A 22447-nucleotide genomic window follows, 5' to 3' on the forward strand; every position below is an offset into this window, starting at 1 on the left:
GACTTCCTGTCCTTGCATATTTAAACTGGTGCATGTGAAATAATTCCTGCTTTAAAACTTCAGCTTGGCCAGCTAAAAACTTGGTTATATTCAACTGGACGTATAAGAGAATTTAAGTACCTTTTTCTGCACTTTTTTAAAAATACAGTATTTAAATTGATTTAAACTGTGTATGAAGGAGTGTTGAAGGAATTTTTATCTGAAGTTATTCTGCTCTTCAGTAACTTGAACTAAAGCTAGTGTTGGCTGAATTTTGTTATTTGCTAGTAATTACAGGTGTGGGGGTAGCCACATTCTTTGACTTCCTGTCCTTGCATATTTAAACTGGTGCATGTGAAATAATTCCTGCTTTAAAACTTCAGCTTGGCCAGCTAAAAACTTGGTTATATTCAACTGGACGTATAAGAGAATTTAAGTACCTTTTTCTGCACTTTTTTTTTTAAAAATACAGTATTTAAATTGATTTAAACTGTGTATGAAGGAGTGTTGAAGGAATTTTTATCTGAAGTTATTCTGCTCTTCAGTAACTTGAACTAAAGCTAGTGTTGGCTGAATTTTGTTATTTGCTAGTAATTACAGGTGTGGGGGTAGCCACATTCTTTGACTTCCTGTCCTTGCATATTTAAACTGGTGCATGTGAAATAATTCCTGCTTTAAAACTTCAGCTTGGCCAGCTAAAAACTTGGTTATATTCAACTGGACGTATAAGAGAATTTAAGTACCTTTTTCTGCACTTTTTTTTTAAAAATACAGTATTTAAATTGATTTAAACTGTGTATGAAGGAGTGTTGAAGGAATTTTTATCTGAAGTTATTCTGCTCTTCAGTAACTTGAACTAAAGCTAGTGTTGGCTGAATTTTGTTATTTGCTAGTAATTACAGGTGTGGGGTAGCCACATTCTTTGACTTCCTGTCCTTGCATATTTAAACTGGTGCATGTGAAATAATTCCTGCTTTAAAACTTCAGCTTGGCCAGCTAAAAACTTGGTTATATTCAACTGGACGTATAAGAGAATTTAAGTACCTTTTTCTGCACTTTTTTTTTAAAAATACAGTATTTAAATTGATTTAAACTGTGTATGAAGGAGTGTTGAAGGAATTTTTATCTGAAGTTATTCTGCTCTTCAGTAACTTGAACTAAAGCTAGTGTTGGCTGAATTTTGTTATTTGCTAGTAATTACAGGTGTGGGGGTAGCCACATTCTTTGACTTCCTGTCCTTGCATATTTAAACTGGTGCATGTGAAATAATTCCTGCTTTAAAACTTCAGCTTGGCCAGCTAAAAACTTGGTTATATTCAACTGGACGTATAAAAGAATTTAAGTACCTTTTTCTGCACTTTTTTTTTAAAAATACAGTATTTAAATTGATTTAAACTGTGTATGAAGGAGTGTTGAAGGAATTTTTATCTGAAGTTATTCTGCTCTTCAGTAACTTGAACTAAAGCTAGTGTTGGCTGAATTTTGTTATTTGCTAGTAATTACAGGTGTGGGGTAGCCACATTCTTTGACTTCCTGTCCTTGCATATTTAAACTGGTGCATGTGAAATAATTCCTGCTTTAAAACTTCAGCTTGGCCAGCTAAAAACTTGGTTATATTCAACTGGACGTATAAGAGAATTTAAGTACCTTTTTCTGCACTTTTTTTTTAAAAATACAGTATTTAAATTGATTTAAACTGTGTATGAAGGAGTGTTGAAGGAATTTTTATCTGAAGTTATTCTGCTCTTCAGTAACTTGAACTAAAGCTAGTGTTGGCTGAATTTTGTTATTTGCTAGTAATTACAGGTGTGGGGTAGCCACATTCTTTGACTTCCTGTCCTTGCATATTTAAACTGGTGCATGTGAAATAATTCCTGCTTTAAAACTTCAGCTTGGCCAGCTAAAAACTTGGTTATATTCAACTGGACGTATAAGAGAATTTAAGTACCTTTTTCTGCACTTTTTTTAAAAAATACAGTATTTAAATTGATTTAAACTGTGTATGAAGGAGTGTTGAAGGAATTTTTATCTGAAGTTATTCTGCTCTTCAGTTATTCCCACCCACCCGCCCTGTTTTTGTTTTGGTGTTAATCTTAGTGGCATTGAAACTGCCCGCGCCTGCCTCTGGGCCCATCTCATTTGCTCACTCAACTGAGTGCAGTGAGATCATATTCTGATTTCAGGCACTCCTACTGTGTACAAAGAGAGCATCTGGGAAATAGAAAAAAAAAAAATTAAGCTTATTTCCTGCCTTTCTTGTTAAGTGGTACAGACTATTTGTAGGCTTCTGAGCCCCAAGCCCTTCTGTGTTTGAGGGAAGCCTTCTAGCTTGTTTATTTCTTATAACTAGCCAGTTTTCTAGTTTCAGCACTCAAATCTGTTTCTTTGATCTCAGCACTTGTTCAGAAAAAAAAAAAATTTCATCTGCTTTTACTGTACTTGTGTTTTACCTACTTCTTTTTACTTTTGCATCATCTTAAAATACTCAATTGTATTTATTACTGCTTGGTGTAACTCATTCTAAGCCTTTTGGTCTAAACACTTGGGCTTCGGACCAGTTAGTTGTTTTGCACTGAGAGGGTTTGTGGTCTGCACTGTTGTGGCAGAACAGGTAGCTTACATCCTTCTAGGTTGAGAACTGCTGATTGAGGGCTCAGTGTCTGTTATTCTAAAAGTGTATTAATTCTGGTTTAAGCACTTGGGCTTTCAAGCCAGTTATTTTACATTAAGAGGGTTCGTGGTCTGCACTCTTGTGGGAGGAGAGGCTGGACTCTGCCCTTCTGAGCTGGGAATTTCTGGTTAAAGGCTTATAGTGCATGCATATCTGAACTGTTCCTTACTGAAGTTGGTGCGCCTTGTTTGCTGTGGCATAGACTGGATTCGGGTCTGCTGGATCTAGCTTTGTTTGTGTAACTTGAGCACTAATCCAGACATTCTCTAAAGTATTCAATGGTATTTATTACTGCTTGGTTGTAACTTGATTAAAGTGTAGCTATCATTCAAGTCTTTTGGATTAAGCACTTGGGCTTCAGAACAGTTGTTTTACATTAGGAAGGTTTGTGGCAAGCACTGTGGTGGCAGGACAGGTAGCTTTCATCCTTCTAAGTTGGGAACTGCTGATTGAGAGCCCAGTGTCCAAGTGTATTAGTTCTGGTTTAGGCACTTGGGCTTCAGGCCAGTTATTTTACATTAAGAAGGTTCGTGGTCTGCACTCTTGTGGGAGAAGAGGCTGGACTCTGCCCTTCTGAGCTGGGAATTTTCTGGTTGAAGGTTTATAGTGCCTGAATATTTGAACTGTATCTTACTGAAATTGGTTCACCTTGTTTGCTCTAGCATAGACTAGATCCAGGCCTACTGAATCTAGCTTTGTTTACATGCTTGTTGTTTGTTTGCTTGTTATTTCCCTGGAAGCTAATTCCACCTAATACGCAACTTCTCAGCGCTTCTGTGGATCACTAGTGATATCTGCATTGCTTACTGTACTTATTTCCTTGTTTCACTTGAAAGAAAGTTACTGTTTGTCATTTTTGCAGTTAGTTACTTGTAACACATTGCACTCAAGTTACCTGGCACTTGCTCACTAAAGCAATTATATAAGTCAGCACTAAAAATTAAAAGCACTACACCCTCACTCCCCACTGGCCCTTGTTTTCAATTAAGGATTTCCCAATATTATTCTAGCATGTCCAAAGGTCAGTTGTCAATCTCCTCTCTGGTCCAGCTGGTGAATCTGGGAATCCTGAGGCAATGTTATAACTGCCTCATGTACACAGACAACCCTCTCCTCCTCCCACATAACACAAATACTTGCGAGAGATGCAGCTATTTAGCCAAACTGGAGGCTGAGCTCTCTCAACTCAGGACTGGCAAGACCAGACAGGAGGAGAAGGCAACTACACACACCACAAAACCAGCCTCACATAATGCTACCACTCCACTGAATCAAACACATAAACACACAAAGACATACTCGGAGGCTCTGAGTAAAAATTTACCTAAACAGCAGAGGCCTCCAAAGCAGACACCCAAACAACTGCTACCTCAAGACACCCCACAAGCAACACATAAACCACAAAAGCAGTGTGCAAAGCAGTCACAGCCCTTAAGGCCAAATACAACACCAAACATACTTGTCATAGGTGACTCCATAGTCAGACACACTGACGTCCCACTCACCAGGCTGAACAAGGAGAGGGTCACAGTAAGCTGCCTATCGGGCGCTAGAATCCGCCACATAACACAAGCACTCGGGTCACTCCATGGCAAGTACAAATATGACACAGTCATTGTCCATGCTGGTGTGAACGACCTGAGACTCACCTCCCTGGACTACATGAAAAGAGACATAGAGGAGCTCTCTGATTATGTAGCCCAGGCAGGTATGACCCTAACCCTGAGCAGTATCCTTCCTTCACCAAGAATGATGCCACAATATAGAGACAAGATGATCAGCTTTAACAATTGGCTTAATGTCTGGTGTCATTCAAAGGGGATCCAGTGTCTGTCTGCCTGGGATGACATGCTTGACAAGCCACGCTGCTTCGCAAGGGACGGCTTGCACCTGTCACCCCTGGGATTCCGGATATTGGCTAAGGCTCTTGCCACCCCCATAGTGCCTTTTTAGGCAAGGCTCAAATTCTAAACCTACCACCCTAGAAAACAAAAATGGGAAGAAACTGAGGGTAATGCTGCTCAATGCCAGAAGTCTAAATCTCAAAATGCACGCACTCGAGGCCCTTCTCAGTATGGAGAACATCGATGTCTGTGCTGTAACTGAAACCTGGTTCAAGGCTCCTGAGAGCACCCGGCACTATTAGGTTTTACCTCATATCATGCGTTCCGCCCCAAAACCCGGACCACACCACAAAAGAAGGGGTGTAGCCATATTCGTAAAGGATTCTCACACCTCCAGGTTGGTGGCAACGCACTAAGCTCGGAAACCATCCAGGTGCAACTAACCATAGGCAAAACTGCTCTACAAATTGTAGCATGCTACAGGCCACCCTCTCAAACTCAGGAACCCCACACAGCCTTCCTGAAGACACTGGAGGGTATAAATGTATCTCCAAACACCATCATATTGGGTGACTTCAACTACCCGACTATAGACTGGGAACATTACTCAAGCCCTAACTTTCTAGCCCAACGGTTCCTGGAGTTCATAAATTCAAATGCCATGGAACAGCTAGTCACTGTTCCCACGAGAGGAGAAAATATACTAGATCTCATTGTCACAAACATGGGGACAAAATGCTCCACACCGGAAGTATATCCCTCATTGGTGAGATCTGATCATAAACTAATCTCACTGGAAATCCACATCCCGCCCTACCCCAAGCAAAAAGACCATAGTGAAGAACTTCTCTAAAGCAAACTTCACACTACTCAAGACTGGTGTGGTATCCTTCAAGGCCCCTGAGCCAGAGGAAACCACAACCCAAGCTGCGGAAGCCCTTACAAATGCCTTCTATGAACACCTCCAGGACTGCATGGATCAGGCAATCCCAAATAAAACCAAGACTCTTTCCACAAAGGGCAAACGTCCAGTCTGGTGGACCCCAGCCATTAACAAACTTTACAATAAGAGGAGAAAGCTATTACATGATAGAACAAAATCCATAAAAGGGAAGTCACCCCTGATCATTATTAGTAAAAAATACGAGCACTCATAAAATCAACTAAGGCCAATTTTGAGAGAAAAATTGCCATGGATTCAAAGGACAATCATAAGGCCTTTTTCAGCTATGTTAGGAACCTGGGTGGAAACTCCCAGATATGCTCAGAATTAGTCCAAAATGATACAAAAATCACTGAACCCACAGACATTGCCAACATACTGGCAGACAGGTTCAGTGCAAACTTCACCCCCCTCTCCCCCCCTAAATGAGAGATAACTATCCCAGCCGAGTGTAGCCTCCCGGACATCTCAAATGCGCAGGTGAAAGCTGCTCTCTCTAAAGCTAAAAACACAGCATCAATGGGACCGGATGGTGTCCCCGGCTGTGTGCTACACGAGCTAAATGAGGAATTAAACCCGCACATAAGGCAGCTGTTTAATCTCAGCCTTACCACAGGATACGTGCCCAAGGAGTGGCGTACGGCAACTGTGGTCCCACTCCACAAAGGCGGTGCCTCTACGGACCCTGGTAATTACCGCCCCATAAGCTTAACAAGTCTAGTCTGCAAAGCTATGGAGAGGATCATAATGGAGCTCATAAACAAAGATATAGGGGACTTGCAGACATTGGACCCGACCCAGTTTGGCTTTGTCAAGGGAAGATCATGCCTTTTGAACTTGGTTGACTTCTTCGAAACAGTCACCAAGGCCATTGATGAGAGAAAGGCAGTCCATACAGCCTACCTTGATCTTGCAAAGGCTTTCGACACAATACCCCACTCGGGTATTGTAGAAAAACTTACCAGCTTAAATGTAAACCCATATGTCACAAGATGGGTTGCAAACTGGCTTAAGGACAGAACCCACAGGGTTAGAGTTGCTGGCGCTGTGTCAGACTCCAAGCCGGTCACAAGTGGTGTCCCACAGGGCTCGGTCCTTGGCCCCCTATTGTTTGGCATCTACTTCTCAGAAGTACAGGCCAACATGGGAGGACTTTGGCTGACAAAGTTTGCAGACGACTGCAAACTGGGCGCCATAGTGGAAAGTGCATCGGACACGGATATCCTTCAGAAGGGACTCACGGAAACAGATAGCTGGTGCCAGAGCCATGGCCTGAAGTTAAACGCCAAAAATGTATAGTCATACCCTTCGGGAAAAACAAGGTAACCCCAAGCTACCATATAGGTGGCAATCCACTAAGCACAGAAGAGGTTATCAGGGACCTGGGGACCCAGGTTGACAGTGGCCTTTCTTTTGACACTCACATTGCTAAAGTGGTTAGAAAGACCTTCTACATTGCCCACCTGATCATGAAGGGATTCACATCCAGATCTAGTGAGGTCATTGTTCCCTGTACTCTTCACTTATCAGACCAATGATCGAGTACAATGCCCCATTCGGGATGTATCTCACCCGACATCTGCAGCAATTGGAGAGACCCCAAAAGTTCCTCACCAAAAGGATAAAGGGACTCCAAAATCTGTCATATGCTGCCAGATTGAAGAAACTCCAGCTCTATTCAGTCGCATACCGTCTGCTCAGAGGTGACATGTGCCTGACATACAAGGCCATGTCCAACCCGGAATTAATGGACATGCTCCACCTCAAAAAATCCAAATCCACCAAAACCACTAGAGCAAGCGACTTAAACCTTAGCACGGATATAAATAGGACGTGCTGGAGGGATAGATTTATCACTCAGAGACTCCCTATGCTGTGGAATAAAATCCCGGTCCATGTGAGGCAGAGCACCTCGCTGACTCTGTTCAAGAGAAATCTAGACCTGTGGATGGGAGATTGTAGGTTTACCCCAGGAATCAACTCTGTGTCACTGCTGGACAGAGGCACAACAAACTAATGGGCACAGTATTTTTTCATATAAGGGGTGGCGTAAGCCACAATAATTTGGGCTAGGCTTATAAATGCCTTAGGGCAGATAGCCTAGTATAAACCTATGAACCTATGAACCTATGAATTTGTGTCTCAGCCAGTTGTTAGATGTCTGATCTTTGAACTCTTTTTATTAAGCGTGTGCTCTTTGTTATTTAAACTGACTTGCATTAGTTATAACTGGAATTTTTTGTAATAACTTCTTCCAGTTGCATGCCATCTGCATACCAAGTATAAAGGAATGTTAAAATGAAATCATGTATATACAAACTGAAAAGAAATAACTGTAATACAAATTCTTAGGGCATCCCAGTGATATATAATGATTCTTCATTTTAACTTTCTAAGCTGTGTTTTGTACCCATGTGGAAATCCACTGAAACAATGCTTGTAGCAGATTTAAACTTTTTAAATAAAAACATCAAAATGTTCACAATTGTAATCTATTGTTTTTTTTTTTGCAAACAGAAAACCTAGAAAAATATTAGTTTTTCTGAGGAATCAGATGCCCATAAAAACATCTATTTCTAATTTTCTTTAGGGGATGTCATTATAACATAACCACCAAAAGAAAAATTCAGCATAATAAAATTTTTCTTATAAAACAAGAGATTAGTGTTTCTGCGTATTTTCCCCCAAGAGCAGGGCTTGAATAACTAATGAACTTTCAAAGCAAAGTGGGTTAACCTTCAAAGCAAAGTGGGTTGACCACTCACTTTGAGTCAGAGGAGAATGGAGTGGGTTGCATTATACACTCTCTTTCATAGCTTTCGTCTTTAACCACACAAGAGTACAGCTGTATGCCCCTGTGGATGTGGAACTACTGATAAAGATCAGGCCAGGGAAGCCAATGTTTGCCTACATCACTATCACAATCATTTAAAGATTCCTACACTAATGATCATTTTGGTGAATATCAACAGTAACTGACATCCTTTCTTTTTGTCATTTAGATTCAGAAAATCTTAAGTCTAAATGCAGTGCTGTAACACCCGACAAAGAATTTCCCAGCTACCTGACAGACCTGTTTCCTATGACAACAAGATCATTACCATCCAGAACTTCATTGTGTAGCACGGTACGTATCATTTCAAATGGCATGTTACACAGCAGAACTTACATTGTAGTCAAATCCACATTATAACATGGCATCTGTTGTGATAGGATTAAAGATCGAGACCTAATTTCCATCTTTAAAAACTGTGTTAAGAATGACTTCAGACATCAGTTCAGACACAGTCCCATTATAATGGTGTACCATTCCTAAAGCGGTCAGAGTGGTTTTCTGTGTCAGGTTGATGAGAAATGAAGAAGCAGAATTAAACCTTGGGAATTTGTTCATTTGCTTACTTTTCTTAGTGTGTTTAATAATCATGCAAGTATACTAATCCTTTCAAATGTTTTTCTCCAACAGAAACAGGGCCACTGGCAATGCATAAACATTAGTCATAGAAAAAATGTGTTATGCAAGGACAAGAATGTAACACAGCAGCACACTGTATTAACATGACTAAGATATATTAACATTTCAGAAGTCTTCAGCATAATTGCTAATCGTCATAACAACAATGAACAATGGAAAGCCCTGAACTGTCCTGTTGAACACTGGCAAAAATCTCAGGATTTCAAGGCTTTGATGTAGTTTATATTCTTCACAAAATAACAGCATACTGAAAGCACATTTATCTTCACAGCTGCTTCCAAGCTGCTTGAGACTGTATGACTATCGGTATTTAGCTGTCATAAATGTACAAGCACCTTTCTACATATACATGTGTGTGTGTTTATGTGTATATATATATATATATATATATATATATATATATATATATATATATATATATATATATACATATATATATATATATATATATATATATATATATATATATATATGTATGTTATATATATATATATATATATATATATATATATATATATATATATATATATATATATGGGTCCCCTTCACATTGTCGACACTACAAAATGCTGGCATTTATATAGCCGAGACCATATGATCGACATTTGCAATGCTGACAATGCGGAACCAGCATCTCAGTACAGTACGGAATGGAAAGATTTCCATTTCTGCATTGTAGTGCGATCTCAGAGTTGGCATATTTAAGTTACGGGGGACGTGGGGGACGGTCTACTAGGTAAATTTGGAACAGTACAACATAAAATGCATAAAGTGTCTAAAAATATATTTAGTTCCACCTAATGAAAGGTACTCACTAGATCATGAATGTACTGGGAGGATTGATCACCTAAGAATTATTTGATAATTAAGCTACTGAAAGTCAGTTTAGGGTTCAAGCTTTGCTATAACTCAATTCAACATGCAATTCAAAAATAGGTATTTTTTTATTTAGGCCTTGTGTGGGAGGACACATCCCCTCCCTTCATAACTACATATAGTTAACACTGACTCTAACATATTTATAAGACTGCTGTACTAGTTTATGAGTTGTATCACAAATCAGTATACTAATAAATCTGTGAGGGTTGAGTGCAATTGCAGAAAAATAAAACTGAGAAATTGCAAGTGTGCAAAAAAATCACAGTGGCTTAGAGTTTGAGATGACTTAATAGTTTGGAGGCAATTATAACTGTCTCTTTCCTTTAGGTTTTATTTAAAATGCTTTCTAAAAATGGATGATCAATGAATTATTTTCAGAAGTGGACAAAGTAGACCCCAACTACAGGTGCATAACATTGCACATGTGGTCTCTGCATTTCCTCAGGTCATCACATGGACCACTTACTACCCAAGACAGTTCAGCATGGCCTGTGTTGGTATCTGCATGTCTCTATATTATGGCCATGAACAAATGCTGAGTAGCATTCAAGAACCCATTTTGCTTAGGAGATGGATGGTGCCCATGGTGTGTCTGGCCACTGGCACATTGTCCCCAATACAGCTTCATGTTGTAAAGAGCTTGCAGCAATCTCTGGGGATTGTGCCACTAGTGATATGCGACACTCCTTGGACAAGTGATTTCACATCTTCCTGTCCAAGACTGTCATCCTGGGTTTGTGGGGTGGGTTGCAAAGACACACAAGCTCTGTCCATAGAAAAGGGTAGGGATGTGGCCATCACATTTCTTGAGTCTATCACTGACATAGTGACCCCTGATCATATACCAGGATATATCCGCCATCGCCATCCGTACTAGGCAGTTCCCCAACATCAGGTATCCTCATATCCATGATGGGGTATCCTGAGAACACAGCACCTGTGGAAAGACCAAGAAATGACCCCCATTGAGAAGGAACCCTGCAGCAGTGCCTGCAGGCCAGTGAATATACTACTACTACTGCTGCTACTACTTAATATAGTGGTATAAGAAAATAATAGGTAGCATACCTCAGGCACGTAGCCTTTGCACATGAACTCCTGTTCCTGTAAAATAAATTTGTCATGGTTGGAAGGTGAATTAACCTGCACAGTGAGGTAATAAGCACAGTGGTGGATACTAGTCCTTGTTAAGATCATACCCACCTGGTGCATCATCGTTAGGTATGCGTGATGGCCTACTTATCTCTGCACCAATGTCTGTCACTCCACCATATGGATGTTGGAAGTAATGCAGCCCCTCCAAGCAGAGAATGCCTGTCTGTCAGTGGTCTTTGGGTTGATGGACTCCTTCTGTGCCTCTCTGCTTTTGTTCTGAGCAGGCTCCCCTAGTTGCTGTGGTACTGATTGTTGGTGGTCAGTTTTCTGACCTGACTGTAGTTTCTATTTTGGCCATAGACAGCACTTAATATCTGTTGTCATGTCCCTCCAAGTATACTCATGCAAGGTCAGTCAGACCTTTCTTGACAAAGCATCCATGACTATTCAGATAGCTGGCATGAGGCAAAGTCTAATTTTCTGTCTGGAAGAATTTGCACTTTTTCTGATTGCCATGTTGTTGCATGACCATCTGCAAGTGGAAAAAGATATGTGTGTGTAATGTACTGCACATATACTTAACATTATCCTACACAGCTACAAAATCAATAGGTCAGTGGTAGCAGGACTTATGCTGTTGAAATCTTTAGGGGTGGCTAAACACATTTAATTCTGGGATCCTTGCAAAGCTGTAGTCTATGCATGGTCAGGCTGTGTTATCCACACAGAGCAGGATGCTCACATAGCTGTATGTGAGATTGTTGCCGATACCTGTAGGTACAGGGGCCACATAATCCAGCATATGCCCACCACGCACTCTTTGTAGGCCTTCAGTAGAGTGTACTGGCAGAAGTATACAGCCTGTATGCGCAACACAGACCTCCAGCAGTATCTGAATTCCAATGTTGATTAACATTTCAACTTGTAAAATGCACAGCTCTGTGGTGCATTATATGTGGTTCATGTTATGTTATTGAAACTTTAAAAGTTCGAATGCTATATGGTCGAACCCATATGTTCGAACTTTTAAAATTTCGAAAATGACAAAAAATAAAAAGAAAAACCTACCTAACGGTTTTAAGAAGTGGGGCAAGCCCCCCTGCACCCCTCACCCCCCACTCTTTAAATATACAAACTCTGAGACTGCACTACAGTGCAGTAAAGGGAAATCTTCCCTTTCCACAGTGAACAGAGATCTCTGTTAACACGTTCAGACTTTTAAAAGTTCGAACATATGGGTTCGACCATATGGCGTTTGAACTTTTAAAAATTCAACAACATAATATGTACACCGTTATATGTGAAGAACCATCCCATCCACCCAAATAGAACAGTAGATGGTATGTGTATGCATCCTGCAGGTCAACATGGTTCTAGAACGTGACTTTCCACAGACTATGAATACTGTAACCTCATATGTCCCTTTAAGTGGGTATGTGTGCTGGCCTTAACATCCCCAAACCTCCCTGACCCACTAAAAAATACAATTTAGAGGTAAACATAGGCCTGACATATAATGCCCTGTCACACTATGAAACAGCTGATGTTAAATGTTATATAGGCCATCTGCTTGACTGATGCCTTACTGAGCCCAATTAGGTGTGTCTATGGAGGGGATCCACAGATAAACACATACAAGACTTCCTGCAGGTGAAGGCTGACAGCCAGCAGTCATTTCAGTAATAACCCAGACATTTTAACAACATCTTCTGTACCTGTGGGTTGGGGGAAGGAAGTGTGAGGTGTGAAGGGGCACATCCTGTAAACACCAGTGACCTGGATGGACACTGGATAAAATTCTACAAAGTATACTCTTCTGTTAACAGTGGTACCTGGTCACTCCAACCCCCATCCCCACAAGCACAGTCTACAGAAGAACAGTTTCAGTAGCTTGCACAATACTGACAGTATAATGACAGGTAGAAGGTATATGTCACCTGTGGAGTAATATGCACATCACATATCTGCCTTCCTCCCAATAACATTACGTAGCAGTACTGTATCAGCTTCTGTTGCAGTTATCATCCAGTACAAGAAGTCACTGCACTGTCTTATCAGTAAACATTAGGCTGAACACTCATTCCCTTGTCTACAGAGTTCCAGAAACCACAACAAAACAGAGAACACTGATTATGTAACTGGAATGTAACCTACAACCACATTTACTCCATATTTACTTGGTCACAGAAGTAGACCCAAAGTCAAGGTTACACTCCCCAGGACTGTAATAGTATTGCTGTGCCTGGAAAGAACAACATAATACTGCAGCAACAATGTGTGTCAGATACATCATGAAGCACAAGAAAAGTACAAGAGTAAGAAGCACAAGAGCTGTAGTAATTGGTTGTTTTGGACCATTTCTAGCTCTTTTGAAGTTCCCTGTTTAAAATCCGCCTCTGGGTGTTTTTTTCTGGCTATACTACTCAGACAAGCTCCTCGTGGTCCTGCAGAGTGGTCCTAGCTACAGAGAACTCAGATAAGCGACTACTTTCTTGATTTAAGTATCTTTGCTGTTTTTTTACTTGAAATACCTTCTCTAGCATACCTTAAACAAGCTTAAACTGTTTTTTTAGCTGTTTGTTGCATTATATAATATCTGCACTTAAAGTTACATTGTAGTCAAAAATTGGTCGAAAGTTTGTTTGTTTGTTTGTTTAATTTAACTGTTGAGGCTGCCCACTAAAGTGTGCTAGCCTGTGTAACTGATTTATTACTGTTTCTGCATTTTCTGTGTGTTTTCTATCTAAAACCAAAAAAAAAACAAAAAAATAATCCTTGTTTTCCCGCCTCTCCTCGACTAGTTTAGACCAGTTTACAGGCTTTGCTGTATTCTGGGCTGTGGTGTAGTTCCTGTGTTGTCCATTACCTTACTTGGATAGAAGGAAGTTTCTTTGCTCACCAGTGGGAGTGGGGAGCCTTGAGCAGCCTACCTGTCCCTGAAGGAGTGACCTCAGCACAAGAGCTGTAGTAATTGGTTGTTTTGGACCATTTCTAGCTCTTTTGAAGTTCCCTGTTTAAAATCCGCGTTTGCGTGGCTTTGCGCAATTGTGCGCATAGTGCAGCGCCAGTTAAACAAGGTTAAACTTCTTCTGGCTCCACCAAGTCTGCTCTTCAAATTTTCCCTTAAGGAAGCTCTACTCTTAGTATAATCAGACTACTCGCTATATTATAAGCCTAGCACTTGTTCTCAAAACCTCTCTTCTAAGTAAGCACTACATCCACCTACCACCCCTGTGAATATCCAAAAAAGAGAGCAAAAACGATACTGGATACTGCTGTGGTTGAAAACTTTAAAATTTATTGTAACAAAAAGCATATAAGAAATGAGCGCTTTCGGGCTAAGCCCTTCCTCAGATAAAATTCTCTTTACAAACACAGTCATTTTAAAATCCACATTGTCCAATGAGAAGTTAATAAAAAACCCGCCTGTTTTTTAGGGCTGGCTTAAGTGGTACTACATCATTCAGCCCTGGATATCTATGGGCTGTTAACTCCAGAATCCATTTGGATTCTGTTAACTCTGTCATCTCTCTGATGTCACCCCCTCCACTGTTGAGTTTTATATTAGCTATCATCCTAAACCTGAAGCTATGTGTTGTATTAGCCCTTACATGCCTATAGGGGGCATTATGTTCATCACTGTTTCTTATGGAAGATAAATGCTGTAAAATCCTAACTTTCAGCATATTATTAGTCTTTCCAACATAATAACTAGGGCAGAGTAGACATTCGGCCAGATATATCACATCTGTCGTCCTACAAGTCGCCCTCCCTTTCAGAAAAAACTTTTTGCCATTAACAGGGTGTACAAAAACGGTCTCCTTATTAATGTGGGCGCAGGCCTTACATGTTCCACAAGGAACAGTGCCTACTCTATTCATAAAGGGTCCACCACTGGTAACAATCCTTTCCTTACAAAGCATGTCTTTCAAGTTTTTGTTCCTTCTGTACCCAAATTGTGGGCCATCGCCCACTATATTTCTTAAACTGTTATCACTAGTGATGATATTCCAATTCCTACATATTATATCACAGACTCCCTTTATGTTACTTCCATACGTCAACATCACTTTTTGTCTCTTCTGCACAGAGCTTACAATTTTATTATTGTTCATTGCTCCCTGGGTCCGATTAATCCACGGTTTGTATTTATTATATCTATGGACCCTACTTCTATCCACAACTGTGTTTACCAAACTTTCCTTATAACCCCTTTCCTGGAAGCATTTCTTAAGATTGATCACTTCTTTATCAAATTGTGTTTCGACCATACTAATCCTTGATGTCCTGCTTATCTGTCCCTGTATTATATTGGAAAAAGTAAAGGGCACCCCCTGTGCCAATACGTATGCTAATTTAGTCCTCTCCTATTGGGAGAAGAATTTTGTGTTGGGGATTGACAGATGGAAGCCACAGCTGAAAATGTACAAGCATTTTGTGGATGATATTTTTATTGTATGGAGAGGGGGTAGGGAGACATTAGATGTCTTCGTAGAATATCTCCATTCCACTACCTCATTTTTGAGGTTTAGTGTCAACAGTTCTTTTGACACCTTGGATTTTTTGGACGTATGTATTAAGCAAACAGAGGGTGGTTTCGTATCACAACTGTATAGAAAGGAATGCTGGAAAAATACATTACTGTCATTTGACAGTATGCATCCTCGCTTTACTTTAAGGATTAGTATGGTCGAAACACATCACTAGTGATAACAGTTTAAGAAATATAGTGGGCAATGGCCCACAATTTGGGTATAGAAGGAACAAAAACTTGAAAGACATGCTTTGTAAGGAAAGGATTGTTACTAGTGGTGGACCCTTTATGAATAGAGTAGGCACTGTTCCTTGTGGAACATGTAAGGCCTGCGCCCACATTAATAAGGAGACCGTTTTTGTACACCCTGTTAATGGAAAAAAGTTTTTTCTGAAAGGGAGGGCGACTTGTAGGACGACAGATGTGATATATCTGGCCGAATGTTACTCTGCCCTAGTTATTATGTTGGAAAGACTAATAATATGCTGAAAGTTAGGATTTTACAGCATTTATCTTCCATAAGAAACAGTGATGAACATAATGCCCTCTATAGGCATGTAAGGGCTAATCCAACACATAGCTTCAGGTTTAGGATAATAGCTAATATAAAACTCAACAGTAGGGGGGGTGACATCAGAGAGATGACAGAGTTAACAGAATCCAAATGGATTCTGGAGTTAACAGCCCATAGATATCCAGGGCTGAATGATGTAGTACCACTTAAGCCAGCCCTAAAAAACAGGCAGGTTTTTTATTAACTTCTCATTGGACAATGTGGATTTTAAAATGACTGTGTTTGTAAAGAGAATTTTATCTGAGGAAGGGCTTAGCCCGAAAGCGCTCATTTCTTATATGCTTTTTGTTACAATAAATTTTAAAGTTTTCAACCACAGCAGTATCCAGTATCGTTTTTGCTCTTTTTTGGATTACCTTTTGGTTGTTACGATAACTGGATTTTAACGTAGCACGAACCTTTTTTGGACCCCTGTGAATATCCACTTCCCTTAAAGGCACAGCACTCCCTTATACAATTTTAGCATGTCGAGTGGTAGATTACTGGCATCCTCTCCAGTTCAGCTGGTCAATCTGGGAATCTTGAGACAATGCTACAATTGTCTCATGTACACAGACAACCCACTCCTCCTCCCAACAAACACAAATACATGTGAGAGATGCAACTATATAGCCAAACTGGAGGCTGAACTCTCTCAACTCAGGGCTGGCATGACCAGACAGGAGGAGATGGTAACCACACACACAACAAACCCAGTCCCACATAGACCTACCACAACTGCAAACCAAACACATAAAAACACAAAGACATACTGGGAGGCTCTAATAAAAAACTTACCAAAACAACAGAGGCTCCCAAAGCAGACATCCAAAAATCCACCACCTCAAAACAAAACACATGCAACACATACTTCAATAAATCAGTGTGTCAAACAATCACAGCCCTTAAGGTCAAACACCATGCCTGATACACTAGTAATAGGTGACTCTATAGTCAGACACACTGATGTCCCGCTTACCAGGCTGAACAAGGAGAGGGTGACTGTGAACTGCCTATCGGGAGCTAGGATCCGCAACATAACACACACACTCAGGTCACTCCAAAGCAAGTACAAATATGACTCCGTCATTGTCCATGCTGGCGTGAATGACCTGAGACGTACCTCCCTGGACTACATGAAAAGAGACATAGAGGAGCTCTCTGATTATGTAGCCCAGGCTGGTATGACCCTGACCCTGAGCAGCATCTTGCCCTCAACAAGAATGATGCCACAATACAAAGACAAGATGATTAGCTTTAATAATTGGCTCAAGTACTGGTGTCATTCTAAGGAGATCCAATGTCTGTCTGCTTGGGATGACATGTTGTGCAAGCCACGCTGCTTCGCAAGGGACGGCTTGCACCTGTCACCACTGGGCTTCTGGATATTGGCTAAGGCTCTTGCCACCCCCATAGTGCCTTTTTTAAGCAAGGCTCAAAAGACAAACCCACCTCCTTAGAAAACAAAAATGGAAAAAAACTAAGGGTAATGCTGCTCAACGCCAGAAGTCTAAATCTCAAGATGCAGGCACTCGAGGCACTCCTCAGTATGGAGAACATCAACGTCTGTGCAGTAACTGAAACCTGGTTCAAGGCTCCTGAGAGCACCCCGACGCTACCAGGCTATACCTCATATCGTGCTTTTCGGCCTCAAAACCCAGGCCGAACCACAAAGGGAGGGGGAGTGTCCATATTCATCAAGGACACCCACACCTCCAGGTTAGTAGGAACACATGAAGCATCAGAGACCATACAGGTGCAACTAACCATAGGCAAAACTGCTATACAACTGGTAGCATGTTACAGACCACCCTCCCAATCTCAGGAACCCCACTCAGCCTTCCTGAAGACATTGGAGGATATGAATGTTTCACAAAATACCATCATACCGGGATACTTCAACTACCCTAACATAGATTGGGTACATTATTCTAGCCCTAACACCCTAGCCCAAAGGTTCCTGGAATTCATAAATTCAAATGCACTGAAAAAACTAGTCACCTCTCCCACTAGGGGAGATAATATACTGGACCTGATCATCACAAACATGGGGACAAAATGCTCCACACCGGAAGTATACCCCTCACTGGTGAGATCTGAGCACAAACTAATCGCCCTGGATATACATATCCCACCTCCACCCCCAGCACAAAAGACCACAGTGAAAAACTTCTCAAAAGCCGACTTCACTCTTCTTAAGACTGAGATGGTATCCTTTAAGCCCACTGGGCCAGTGGAAACCACATCCCACAATGCTGAATCCTTCACAAATGCTTTCTATGGACATCTCCAAGAATGCATGGATCATGCAATCCCAAATAAATCCAAGACCCTCTCCACCAAAGGCAAGCGCCCTGTCTGGTGGACCTCAGCCATTAACAAATTGTATAACAAAAGAAGGAAGCTACTGCACGACAGAGCAAAATCCCATAAAGGGAAGACATCTCTGATCAACACTAACAGAAAACTACGTTCTCTCATAAAAACATCCAAGGCCAACTTTGAGAGAAAAATCACTAAGGACACTAAAGATAACCACAAAGCCTTCTTCAGCTATGTTAGAAACCTGGGCGTAAACCCTCAGATATGCTCAGAGTTAGTTCACAATGACAAAAAATACACTGAACCCACAGACATTGCCAACATTCTGGCAGACAGGTTCAGTACAAATTTCTCCCCTCCCTCACCCCCAAAAGAAGAAATACTTATCCCAGCTGAATGTAATCTCCCTGTCATCTCAGATGTCCAGGTGAGAGCTGCCCTCAGCAAAGCTAAAAACACAGCATCAATGGGACCTGACGGTATCCCGGGTTGCGTGCTACGTGAACTCCAAGAAGAGCTAAACCCGCACATAAAAATGCTATTTAACCTTAGCCTTACTACAGGATATGTACCTGAACACTGGCATACAACAACAGTGGTCCCACTCCACAAAGGGGGTACCTCTACAGACCCTGGGAACTACCGCCCATAAGCTTAACCAGCCTGGTCTGCAAAGCTATGGAAAGAATCATTATGGAAATCATAAACAGAGACATTGGGGACCTACAGACACTTGATCCCACCCTTTTCGGCTTTGTAAAGGGCAGATCCTACCTTTTGAACCTGGTTGACTTTGTAAAGGGCAGATCCTGCCTTTTGAACCTGGTTGACTTTTTCGAAACAGTCACTAGAGCCATTGATGAGGGCAAAGCAGTCCATACAGCCTACCTGGACTTGGCTAAGGCCTTCGACACAATACCCCACTCAGGCATCATAGATAAGCTCAACAGCTTAAATGTAAACCCTTATGTCACTAGATGGGTTGCAAACTGGCTAAAAGACAGAACCCATCAAGTCAAAATCGCTGGAGCCATGTCAGACTCAAAGCCAGTCACAAGTGGTGTCCCACAGGGATCTGTCCTGGGACCCCTCTTGTTCGGCATTTATTTCTCAGATGTTAAAGCAAACATGGGAGGGTTGTGGCTGACAAAGTTCGTAGATGACTGCAAACTAGGCGCCATAGTCGATACACCAGCTAACACATACATCCTACAAAAAGGCCTCACAGAAATGGACAACTGGTGCCGGAGTCATGGCCTTAAACTAAATGCCAAAAAATGTATAGTTATCCCCTTTGGGAAAAACAAAGTACCCAGAAATTATCACATAGACAGTAACCCACTGAGTACAGAAAAAGTAATCAGAGACCTAGGGACCCAAGTTGACAGCGACCTCTCATTTGACACCCGCATTGCCAAAGTGGTTAGAAAGACATTCTACCTCGCACACCTTATCATGAAGGGATTCACATCCAGATCCAAGGATGTCATTGTACCCTTATACTCCTCCCTCATCAGACCCATGATTGAGTACAATGCCCCATTTGGTATGTACCTCACCCGGCACTTACAGCAGCTGGAGAGACCACAAAAGTACCTCACCAAGAGGATCAAGGGTCTCCAACATATGTCTTATTCTGCCAGACTAAAGAAACTCTAGCTCTATTCAGTAGCATACCGCCTGCTCAGAGGTGATCTGTGCCTGATGTACAAGGCCATGTCCAATCAGGAACTGATGGACATGCTCCACCTCAAAAAATCCAAATCCATCAGAACCACGAGAGCTAAAGACTTAAACCTCGGCATAAGTATGAATAGGACATGCTGGAGTGATAGATTCATAACCCAGAGGCTTCCCATGCTCTGGAACAAGATCCCAGTTCATGTTAGGCAGAGCCCCTCACTGATTCTCCTCAAGAGAAATCTTGATGAGTAGATGGGAGACCGTAAGTTTACCCCAGGGGTCACCTCTGTGTCACTACTAGACAGGGGCACAGTAAACTAATTTTATTATATAAGGGGACCTTCACTGTGTCACTACTAGACAGAGGCACACTATTCTAAATCTATTCTGTACATTTTTGTACCATTTCATGGGGTGGCGAAAGCCACATCACTATGGCTAGGCTTACAAATGCCCCAGGGCAGATAGCCTAGTACTAAACTATGACACTATAAAGTAATAACAGTAACATTTCCAATAGTGGTAGCTGCCACTTGTAGAAATCCTTCTCAGCACTTTCCAATAATGAGTGCCTTGTTATATATGAAAATGAATGTGATTATGATTTTCATGATGTTGACACTATTGAAATGTATAATGTTAATGAAGGAACAGCCAATGTTGATTTTTTTCCATACTAGTTATGGAAAGTTAAAATTACCCCAACTGGCATCAGATAGTAATTTTGTACCCAATATTAAAGTACCTGCGATTACTGCTTTCTTTAAAGTTTTTTTCAAGGAAATTTCCTTGGCTTTGGATGAGTTTAATAAGGGTAGGAAGCAGTTTAATTTAAATAAGAAGGAATGGATGGTGTTTAAAAACTTGATTAAGTTGAAAAAAGATTATATTTTTAAATGTGCTGACAAGGGTGGAAATTGGGTCATTCTAGAAAAATTAACATATTGTGAAATGGTAGCAGATTTATTAAATAATACTGCTGAATATAAAAGATTAAGAAAAGACCCAGTACTAGACTTTAATAATGAACTGCTAGCTTTATTGGAGCGAGGAAAACATCTAGGTTTCTTTAACAGAAAAGATGTTAATAAACTGTTTATAAAGAAACCCAGAACACCTATTTTCTATGCTCTACCAAAAATACATAAATGTCTGGAAAGACCTCCGGGTAGACCGATAGTATCTGGTATTGGGTCCTTATTGAGTAATGTCAATATTTTCTTGGATTTTCACCTGAAAAAATATCTGAATAAAATTACAGCACATATTTCTAACACTCAGGAATTGTTGGATGAAATTTCTCAGGTGAAGTGGTGTCAGGATTACTACTGGGTAACTATTGATGTAAAATCACTTTACACCAATATTAGTAAAAGATGGGGATTAGAAGCAGTGATGGAAATGCTGGGAGATGGACCTAGGACTACTTATATTGTTAACCTTTTGTTATTTTGTTTGACTCATAATTATTTTTGTTTTAGTGATGAATTTTACCTGCAGTTGAAAGGGACAGCCATGGGGGCTGCCTTTGCGCCCTCATATGCTGTTATTTATATGGGATTTTTTGAAAAGCAATTTATTTACCCTACTGGATTCTATAGGAATAATGTTATAGTATACAAACGCTTTATTGATGATCTCCTTATGATTTGTAAGGGTGAAATTGTTGAATTTTTGGATTTCTTTGAGACCCTAAATATGAATGAACATGGATTAACATTTTCTCATGAATTTAATAGGGAAAAAATTAATTTTCTGGATGTAACACTGTATAGTAATTTAGAACAAATTGGTTTTAGACCATTTAGGAAGAATACTGTGGTCAATATGTTTCTACATGCTAATAGCATGCACCCAGAACATTTATTACGTTTATTACCTCTAGGTGAATTTAAAAGAATATGTGATCATACTAGTGATGAGAGGGAGAAAATAAATGAATTGAATGATGTTGAAATTAGATTGAGTGAGAGGGGGTACAATAAAAATCTCTTACTTAAATATAAAAGGAGACAACTTGGGAAAAGAGATGAGGGTCCGTGGAAATTTGGTAACTCAAGATGTACTTTGGAAAAAGTAGGAGCTCCGAAATATGTTGAGAAAGAAGATATTGCCGGGGAAAAGTTATTTTTTGTGACCAAATTTACCCCATTTTCAGAAATATTAAGGAGAATAATGATGAAATATTGGTATTTAATTAAAGAGGATGATAAAATTGGAAATTTGTTCCCAGAATATATTACTTTTTCTTATAAAAGGGGAAAGAATATAAAAGAGTTATTAAACTATAATTTTATGAAAGGGAATGAAATTAAGAATTTTATCCCGGGTACATTCCAATGTGGACACTGTGGAGAGTATTAATGGTATTTTTGTTAATCCCAAATTTTACTTCAACTGCAGGTCAGTGGGTATAGTTTATGCTTTATGTTGTTCTTGTAAAGATGTTTGGTATATTGGGCAAACAAAAAG

The 22447-nt window shown here is 40.4% G+C and overlaps 1 protein-coding gene across 1 annotated transcript in view; it reads left to right on the top strand.

Moving 5' to 3' along the window:
• LOC122787839 (dedicator of cytokinesis protein 7-like) overlaps positions 1 to 22447 on the top strand; it is a 4057077-nt gene that overhangs the window by 3226346 nt on the left and 808284 nt on the right. Inside the window, exon 30 of the mRNA XM_044054755.1 lies at positions 8440 to 8564. Within this exon, the coding sequence (XP_043910690.1) occupies positions 8440 to 8564 (125 nt within the window). The remainder of the gene's footprint in view (positions 1 to 8439; positions 8565 to 22447) is intronic.

This window comes from Protopterus annectens, chromosome 13.part0 (genome assembly GCF_019279795.1).
Source record: "Protopterus annectens isolate FY-2018-M chromosome 13.part0, PAN1.0, whole genome shotgun sequence".
NCBI lineage: Eukaryota > Metazoa > Chordata > Ceratodontiformes > Protopteridae > Protopterus > Protopterus annectens.